General features: G+C 25.6%; 1 protein-coding gene across 1 annotated transcript; it reads left to right on the plus strand.

The window, feature by feature from the left end:
• Positions 1-504: 504 nt before the first annotated feature.
• LOC101497616 (glucan endo-1,3-beta-glucosidase) lies at positions 505-2,701 on the plus strand. The gene is made up of 2 exons (XM_004498474.4): positions 505-646; positions 1,246-2,701. The coding sequence occupies exons 1-2, from the start codon at positions 526-528 to the stop codon at positions 2,298-2,300; spliced, it is 1,176 nt and encodes a 391-aa protein (XP_004498531.3). The 5' UTR covers positions 505-525; the 3' UTR covers positions 2,301-2,701.
• The last annotated feature ends 7,230 nt before the right edge of the window (positions 2,702-9,931 follow it).

Consider the following 9,931-nt stretch of genomic DNA (forward strand, 5'->3'; position numbering starts at 1 on the left):
TTCAGTTTTAGATATTAAGTGTCTTTTAATAATTTAGTAAAAATGTCATTTAATAAAGATTTGGAGGACTTAATTCAAACCTGCTTGAAATAAAAATATTAATATAATAAATAATTATTAATTTTAGATGTTAAAAAAATGTTAATTTTTTTAAAATTAACCTTCGAATAATAGGTAAAATCATATCAGTAATTATTCGAGTTATAAGGTTTCAATTTGATACATTAATTATTTAATCTTTAACTATTTGAGTTCGATCAATTGATTAATAAAAATTAATTTAAAATTAATTTTGATGAATGAAGAGAAATTTATTTTATATCAACAATGATGAATAATCATGTTATTATAAGAAATTAAAAAAAAAAAAAAAAAAAAAAGGAGATTCAAAGGAAAAGGAGGTATGCAATATAATATTGTTCATGTGATGTGACCAACTTAAGCAAGCAAACACAAAAAAGCTTTCTCATCTAAAACCATGCATTGCAGCAGAACTTCCCTAATCACAAAGCAAAGCATATCTCAATGATACTTCTTCATAGACACAACTTCCCTCAATTCACCACCATGGAGAAAATGGCTATTATATGCTTTGCTTCAATACCAAATGGAATTTTAGTGCTTCTTGCTTTAACTATTTTCCAAGGTGAGTTTACCAACCCTTTTCATTTTGATTATCATTCTACACATCTTTAGCATTGTAATTTGTATTCTCTACTTTCTTCCAATATTTGAATGCAATTTGAAAGAAAAAAGTGGATCACTATTTAATACAACAAAGTGTATGTATACTAGGAGGATTTGGTATACGAAATTAACAAAATTAAAATATTATCTTAATAAAGAAAATTTTAAATTAATAATTTTTTATCTATCAATTTTTATTTATTTTGAAACAACCAAAATTAATAATTAGTTGTTATGTTAGTATTTTTTTCTCTTTCACCAAAAGCTAAACTGATCATATTCTTAATTATTTAACTTTTAATTTAAATCAATTAAATTATCCGCTCCACCTTTTTATCTATGAATTTAGGATAGAAATCATAGCAAATATTGTAGTCTATGATTTTTTTATAATTTTATTTTAAAATTTCATTAATTTCAGATTCTAAATTATCATAATCCTACAATATTAAACACTAATATGATAGTTTCATTAAAATAATTTGAAACATGTCATTCTATATTGGTATAAATGACTAAATCACATTATTAAAATGTTCCTTTTGAAATCTTTTGCAGAAGTGCAAGGAATTGGAGTTAATTATGGCACATTAGGAAACAACCTTCCACCACCATCTCAAGTTGCAAAATTTCTCTTACACTCCACAACAATTAACCAAGTGAGAATCTTTGATGCCAATCCTGAAATCTTACATGCCTTTGCTAATACAGGAATAGAGATAACTATAACAATACCTAATGACCAAATTCCCAACATAACCAATTTAACCTTAGCTCAACAATGGATCAAAACCAATGTTCAACCCTTCATTCCTTCCACCAACATCATAAGAATCTTAGTAGGCAATGAAGTTTTATCAACAGCTAACAAACTTCTTATTAGTACCCTTGTCCCTGCCATGCAAACTCTTCACATTGCACTTATGACATCCTCATTAGACAATCTTATAAAAGTGTCTACACCACATTCTTTGGGTATTTTGTCTAACTCAAGTCCACCATCTAGTGGTAGGTTTAGACAAGGCTATGACACACATATACTCAAACCAATGCTTAGGTTTCTTAAAGATGCAAATTCACCCTTTATGGTTAACCCTTACCCTTTTTTTGCTTGCTCTTCAAGTAACCTAGATTATGTACTTTTCCGTGCAAATTCGGGATTTTTTGATGATAATACAAAATTACTATACACCAATATGTTTGATGCACAACTTGATGCTGTTTATTCGGCAATGAAAATTTTGGGTTTTGAGGATGTTGAGATTGTTATCAGTGAAACGGGTTGGCCCTCAATGGGCGACTCGACCCAAATTGGTACAGACACAAAAAGTGCGTCTGATTACAATGGAAATCTCATAAGACATGTTACTTCTGGGGTTGGAACACCTCTCATGCCTAATCGGACTTTTGATACCTACATTTTTGCTTTGTTTGATGAAAATCTAAAGTTTGGCCCATTATGTGAGAGAAATTTTGGATTGTTTCATCCTAATATGACTCTTGTCTATGATGTCCCAATAATGAGAAACAATGTAGTTGTTACTAACAATCATTCAAAAGCATTATTGTTAATCATGATAGCCTTGAGCTTTTTAATTGGTTCATGGGCTTAATTTTGTTAGCTAATTTTTCATTTCCAGTAAGCCTATAATGTGGGTGACCAATTGGGTTTGGATTCCCAGCAATCAGAAAATCTCAAATGTAGAACAAAAGATACTCTCTCCTATGTTCTAAAAAATCCTTTTTAACTAGTATTATCTAGAGTTATACTTTCGGATATATGTTTAAATACTAAAGTATAGTCCCAAATTGTTTCAGACATTCTCAAAACCCTATTTCAATTGTAAGTATGGAGGATTCTCCTTTCAATTTGGAACCAAACAATAGAAAAGCCATTGGTATTTAACCTATTGTTGAGTATCTTGCTATTGGTGAACAATTGATTATACATATGGTTCAAGAATAAATGTGACACTTATTTATGTATTTATGTTTCAAAATGAGATCAATTTCTAATGAACGTGTTTATTGTTTATTTTAGAAATTTAGTACTTGAATTGAAATTGATTCAAGATTAAGCAACCAAATTAGAATTTATTATTGTTATTACAAAGTCAAATCATGGTCTAAATAAAATAAAGATGACATGGATAATTGTGATTTCAAAGGGGGTGGAAAATATAAAGAATACAACATATCAATGAAAGATATAGATACAAGATCCATAAAATATGAACGCTCATTCATGTTGTGAGCAGGCTCTTGAGCTTCGATGTATTGAAGGTTGATAGTGTATAAAAAACACAATCATTTGATGATAAAAACATTAAAAAATCATTCATAGATCTTAGATCATAAATGCAACATATGTCTAGTGACGACAAATGCAACAGACAAAACGTATCGTCTAACGTGACAATCATCTCACCAATTGAAATATGGTAGTTTCTAATCTCCTTATGCCACACATATATGCAAATACCTGAATTGTATTGTAGCTTGTATGCAAGAGGGGTGCCAACCAAGAGACACTGATTGTAGTGACCGAACACTTTATTTGTAATTTACAACAATTGGATTTTTCGTTTGTTATCACACACTTCATTGCATCATGAAAGTGAAGAAAAAAGACATATTTATAGATAATCAAATTTATGCAATATATGTATAATCAATTGATTTATACAAATTTCAAAATATAATTTATTTATACATATTTATTTAAATTTAAAATTAAAATTATAGAAAAATTAATGTTCATGAATAACATACCTTAATGCAATAAAATAAAATAAAAATACAAGAATGTGGTCTTGACGCTAATGTAGGATGAATGATATTATGCGCACCTTAACTCACTTACCTTTTTCTTTTCGAATGCTACAATATTGTAAGGGTCGAAGATAGTGAAAGATGAATCAGAAGTAGTGGTTCTTAGGATGAGTTCGAAAGTGTAAAAACGATGACATGGATTTCTAATTTCTAATATCTATGTTAGTGCTAGATATTCAGAAAATAAATTGCAAATTAAAGATTAAAACTGATCATTTTTAAAATTTTTAAAATTAATAAAGAATAAAAAATTACAGCGAATAGAAGCAAACATCTTTTAAAAATATATAACTAAATAAAAAATTATTTTAAAAATGTAAGTATTTAAGAATTTAAATATGAGATTTTCTTCTTTTTTAATAAAAAGAAAAAAATGTGATGCAAAAATAATTTTAACTTACACGATAATTTACTATTTAAAAAAACTCATAGTTATTGTCAAATTATTTATATAATAATTGATTCCTGTGAAGTTTATCCAAATTAATATTTTTGTCGTGTACAAAATTTCTAATTTGGAGAAGATACAGGAAGAGAATAAGAAATCACGCTTTTTAAAAATGAATTACAAAATGATGCTAGTAGTTAATAAAAAGTAAGCATTAGGAACCAAGTAATTACCATAACTTATTATTTGAAAAGAGAAAAATTAGATAATGCACCACATGAAATTTAATAGAAACTAAGCATTTTCATTCAAATAATTCAAATAGTTAATTAACTTTAATTAAAAATAAATTAATTGGAAGAATCTGAATATTAATTATACCTAAAATAATTATTGATCAGATTTTACTTACTTCTTAAACAAATTTCGAACTATCAATTTCACCCCTTTAAAATCAGAGATTTAAGAAGAGAAGAGAAAAAGTACGCATTAGAAATTTATGAGACATTACTGTATAAAAAAAAAAAAAAATTCTATATAAGACAAAAAGCATTTGGCCACAAATGACCTCCCACTTTCTAACACTGCTTGATCAAATGAGCATCTCAGCCAGCAACAATGATGATATGCATGCTAATTGCAAGTGTGATTGGAATACTCATTTGAGCAAGAAACATTACAAAGGGGAGTGAATGAACTCCTCCACATTTTTCTATGTTAAAGGCACACTTCAACAAACACAAGTTGACAAGTGAAGATGGTTTGGGCCCAATTGACAAATATTTATAGTTGAATATTAATAATGTTATTTGAAGTGGTTGAGAGTTCACTATTGGGAGTGTGGTTGACATTTGACAGTCAGCTTAAAAAGTTTATAATAGGAAGGACTTTTAGTTGCACTAGTCATAGAATGGCAGCTAAAAAGAAACTTCAACCAACAACTCAAAATTAAACATATGATTAAAGTAATATTGTTTTGAAGTTTGAACCCTATCCCAAAGGATTTCTACTTATAGTTTTGGATAGCAAAATATTGTTCTTCTTATAAGTGGTTAAAATTAGTTTTGGAACCACCAAATTTGTAAAATTAATTTGGATTAATGACTAGATTTATAAAAATATACTTTTGTTGTATTGATCATATAAAATAATTTTAAAACTAATTTTAGAAATTTTTATTTGGAATAGGAGTTGATTTGTGTTTGTTTTTAATAGTGAAAATTACCTTTTTTTTTCTAATATTCTTTCACATCTATTAACTTATTAAAAACTTTATTTTTCTTTCTAAAAGCTACCAAATATAGTTTTTTATTTTGATAATAAAAATAATTTTTTTCTTCTAGATTCTTATTAATTTAGAAATCTTAAACAAACACAATTAAAATAATTAAAAATTGTTGTTTTTTTTTTCAACAAACAAACTAATTTTAAATAATGAATGTTTAAAGCACTCAAATAAATTAAAATAATTTTAATAAATTAGAATTATTTATTTATTAAAATTGTTTTATTTATTAATGACACGTTATAGTCCATTTTAAAGTTGAAATCGCTTTAGAAATATAATAACAAACATGTATCAAAAAATCAATTTTGTATTAACTTTATCTCTTGAAAAAAAAGTACCCCAAATATGTACTAAATAAGTCTTAAATAGATTTGTGATTTTGATTTAGGAGGAACCAATTATATTCTATGAAATGCTCATCATCTATATCTTTGCTTACATCATTAATAATTTATTTGTTTAAACATGTAATCATTGCCATTATGAAAATACTAGCTAAGAATTGTGCCCTTTAAGAAACTAAGGACATTTTTCAAAGAGGTGAAAAAGTTGGATGTATGGTTGAAAATATGACAAGTCATGACTAGTAATGTAGGGTAGAGCACAATCACATGCAATTCCCCAAACTTTTTGTGCTGTTGTGATTTGGTTGATGAGATCCTCAACGTGACAAAGGATTAGTACAATTCTCAGACAAGTTAGACTGGTGAAAGTACAAATGCCAAATCTACCCTCCTTTTCCAATTAGCTTTATTCAATCCGTACAATATTGTTAAAAATACAATTGTGGTCTTTTATTTTTTCTATAGAAGATACCATATAATTAAAGATGACTAAAAGATATTTGCAACACATACGAGATAAATATTTTGACAGGTATTTATTAATAAAATAAATGAAAAATTCGATTACCCATCAATTAATAGGGAGGAGGTGGATAACGAGGGTATATATGTGGATATTAGTATTTACGATAAATATATATAATTACTTTCATTTAAATACAAATTTTTAAAAAATTTCTTCAATCTCAAACTTACAATATAAGTAGTCTATCTCACACCTATTTTCATCAATCGATCAATGAACGATAAAATAATTCATAACAAAATGCATATTTTTTTATATGAATAAAAAATGATGTTTAAAAAATTAGTTTTACATAAAATTTAATTTTCATTTTATAGAAAAATAATTGATAAATTTTCTAATTATGCGTGAGTTTTTATGGATACTTATGAAGAGACGATTTCTGCAAAAATATTCATCAAACGAGTACCTCCACTATTGCAATCTCTTTTCAAATTCTAAAGCATTTATATAATTTACTTTAACATGGAGTGTTATCAACGTACTTTCTAACATTCAGATTTCAACACATAAGTTAATCACTTAAAATAAAGTTAATTTCCCATTAAAGTGATTGCATTAAACATGAAGCATAATGGAAGCAAACGGAGAAGATTCAAAAATTCACCGATAAAAAGAATAATGATAATACATTTTTTCAATTTTATAACTTTTTATTTATTAATATATTATAATAGTAAGTAGATTGTAATTAATATGTTGCAATTATTTAATATCTATGAATTTATTTTGAGACTATTTTATATTAGTGGTGATTTTGTTTTTGCATTTAGGTTTATTGATTGATTATACTTATATTTATTATTTTTTTTATCAACCGACCCATAATTCCACCACCCGTGTAAAATATATGATTCATTTGACTAAATTGATAAATTGAATTGCACCGTACTAAAAAAATACTAAACCGATTAAATGATTCATGAATTGAACCACATATTTAAAATAAATTAGTTAACTAAATTTAATTCAAGAAATAGTTTAATTATTTTAAAACTTTTTTAATCTCAATTAAGTTTTTTCTTTTGTTAGAAAATTTTTGATTCTTTTTTCTTTAAAAAAATATAGAAAACATTGGAACTTTTTTTGAAAAAAAAAATTAGATTATTTTTTCTTAAAAAGTTTTTAAGAAAAAAATCAAAAACATTTGAATTTTTTTTCAAAAAATAATCGTAACTTTATTTTTGAAAATATTTTTATTAGGAAATTTTTTTACATTTAATTTTCTTAAAAAGAATAAAAAAAATTTGTCAAAAGAATTTCAAAATTGTTTTTCCGAAATTTTTTTCTTAAAAAAATAATCAAAATTTTTACATCTATTTATCTTGGAAAAAAATCAAAAACTTTTTTTTTTGAAAAAAATTAAAATTATTTTCCCAACTAACTTGTTCGAAATCGATTTTAATAAAAACTTGTTCAAAATATTAAACTGGTTTATATTTTTAAATTAGTTCAGAACTATACTGAACTTGATTTGAAAGTGATTTTCAAAAATTGAATCAAATCACTAATGTGGTCTAATTCAGTTCAGTTGTTACACTATGAATACCCCTACCCAACCATAGGGCGATCACCTAAAAGTGAAAGACGTATCTTACTTCTTGCTCTTCCAAGAGATGAGAGAATCTTCTAGAAAAAATGAAAAACCTTGTGGTAGACTTGTAATTAATTGGGCCACTAACCCAATCAACATCAAATACGACACACAACTCTAAATAAGAATTCAAAGTAAAAAAAAAAAAAAAAAAAACTTAAATTAATGCCTCGAAGAATTTGAAGAGTGCAAATCACAACTACTTAATGTACTTTGACGGGGAAACAATAAACTGATAGACAATATGCACTACACAGATAATATCATATCTAGTATTGGTAGATACACCAACCTATCAATCAAAATATGATATAGAGTAGAAATATGACGAGTTTGTTCAATGATGTTGACAATATACTTAGATCAAGAATAATATAATATTTAGGAAAGTATGCAACTAAAATTAGCAAAAGTGTGCCTAAATCTTTCATCTCAAATAGATTAGCCAACTATAATTTCCACTCAACAATCTCATCAACATCATCAGATGCAATAAGTATATCTTCAATACAGTGAGAATATAATACAACCATAAGAATTGATTATGAGAAACAAAACAGAAACATTAGTTATCATTAGAGAAGAAGCCAAAAGATGCAATCAGAATTGAAAACTTCTCTCAAACCAAGCTCATGGGATTTGTTTAAGATCACAAGGGAGCTCTTCAACTTTCACACTTTGTCCTAATTATGACAAACACCTGGAGGAGGTAGCATATGAATTTACTCTTAAGATCATCATTTAAAAATCTATTTTTGACATTCATTTAAGAAACATATCATTGATGAACAAATGCAACAACAATCACTATACAGAAATATAGATATTAAAGGGCACATTTAACAGCATTTTTTTAACTAAAAACGTTGTTGTATTATATATTAAAAATGCACAGAGGCTAAAACAACGTTTTTTTCAAAAGCGTTGTCATATATACTGATAGTTATATATAATAACAAAATATATAAAAAGCGCTGTCATAGAGTCAAAATATTTACAATGCTTTTTCTACAAGCGTTTTGATAGGGTCATATAGCGCTTTCTGTAAAAGTGTTGTCCTTGTGTCACGATTCTACTATAAATCTCATTCACGAGTATTTGTTGATTATATCTAACATATCATTCTCTTTTAGTAAAAAAAAAAAGAATTTAATTTACACTGCACAAAAATTTAAAGAACTATATTTTGATTATTTTATAAAATCAATCATTCCATAAAAAATTATTCCCTTTAATACTTTTAATTAATGCCTATTATCAAATAAAAAATAATGAAAAAAATATGAATCAAATAAATATGTTTTTATTTATTTATTATCAATATATATATATATATATAAAATAAATATGTTATTATATCATATATTAAAAAATAAATATTTTATTATAAGTATTTATTTATAAGTTATTTATTTATCAAGTAAAAATGTTATTATATTATATATTTATAAATATTTATATATTGAATATGTTTTTATTTATTTATCAATATATAATAACCAAAGCCTTTGAAAACAGAGAAATAATATTTACAGCGCTTGTAAAACTCAGAATTTATAGTGATTTTTTTTTTCTTTACAAGAGTTTGATATCAAAGGAATTGAATTATTACATGATTCACCATTGTACTGTTATTTACGGTTGAGAATTTATAAATTATACATAGACATTCTTATGTAATAGATTTAATTCACGTGTAATAAACACTCTAATACTAAGACATATAGAGACGTATTTCCTAAATATATTCTTTAATTTGAAGTGGTTAATATTATATATAAGTATGTTTGAATTTTACCTTTCTAAAATTATTCCATAATATGACACATTTTTTAATCTACGCTAGAAACAAACCTGGCTTCTATGGAACAAAATATTATATCATTATTGTACTAAGATAAATTTGATTAAGCTGATCTAATGAGTAGTTATATCATCAAACACTTCTATATTTTTTTTTTAATATTAAGAACATCGTTACTTTACGTTTGAATAAAAATAAAATTAATTATTAATTACAAATTATTAATCAATCAAAAACCTGTCAATTTATAAAATTTATAAAATCAAAATTATTTTATCACAAATTCTTCAAAACTACATCTTTTTTATCAACTTTTAATTCTTTGAATATTTTCTTCTTCTCTCTTGTATTTCTCAAATTCACTCATCATAGATGAGATCTACCGTTGCTATAACTTATCACAAATCAAACTCTTTTATTAAGTCACCAATTTGATATTGGAAGAAAGAGGAGTGAGAAAGAAAGAGT

This window comes from Cicer arietinum, chromosome 4 (assembly GCF_000331145.2).
Source record: "Cicer arietinum cultivar CDC Frontier isolate Library 1 chromosome 4, Cicar.CDCFrontier_v2.0, whole genome shotgun sequence".
NCBI lineage: Eukaryota > Viridiplantae > Streptophyta > Magnoliopsida > Fabales > Fabaceae > Cicer > Cicer arietinum.

Excerpts from the sequence above, each read along its gene's own strand:
- LOC101497616 (XM_004498474.4), top strand. The coding sequence starts at position 526 with ATGATACTTCTTCATAGACACAACTTCCCTCAATTCACCACCATGGAG. Across the intron at positions 647-1,245 it reads TGCTTTAACTATTTTCCAAG|AAGTGCAAGGAATTGGAGTT; the intron begins GTGAGTTTACCA and ends AATCTTTTGCAG.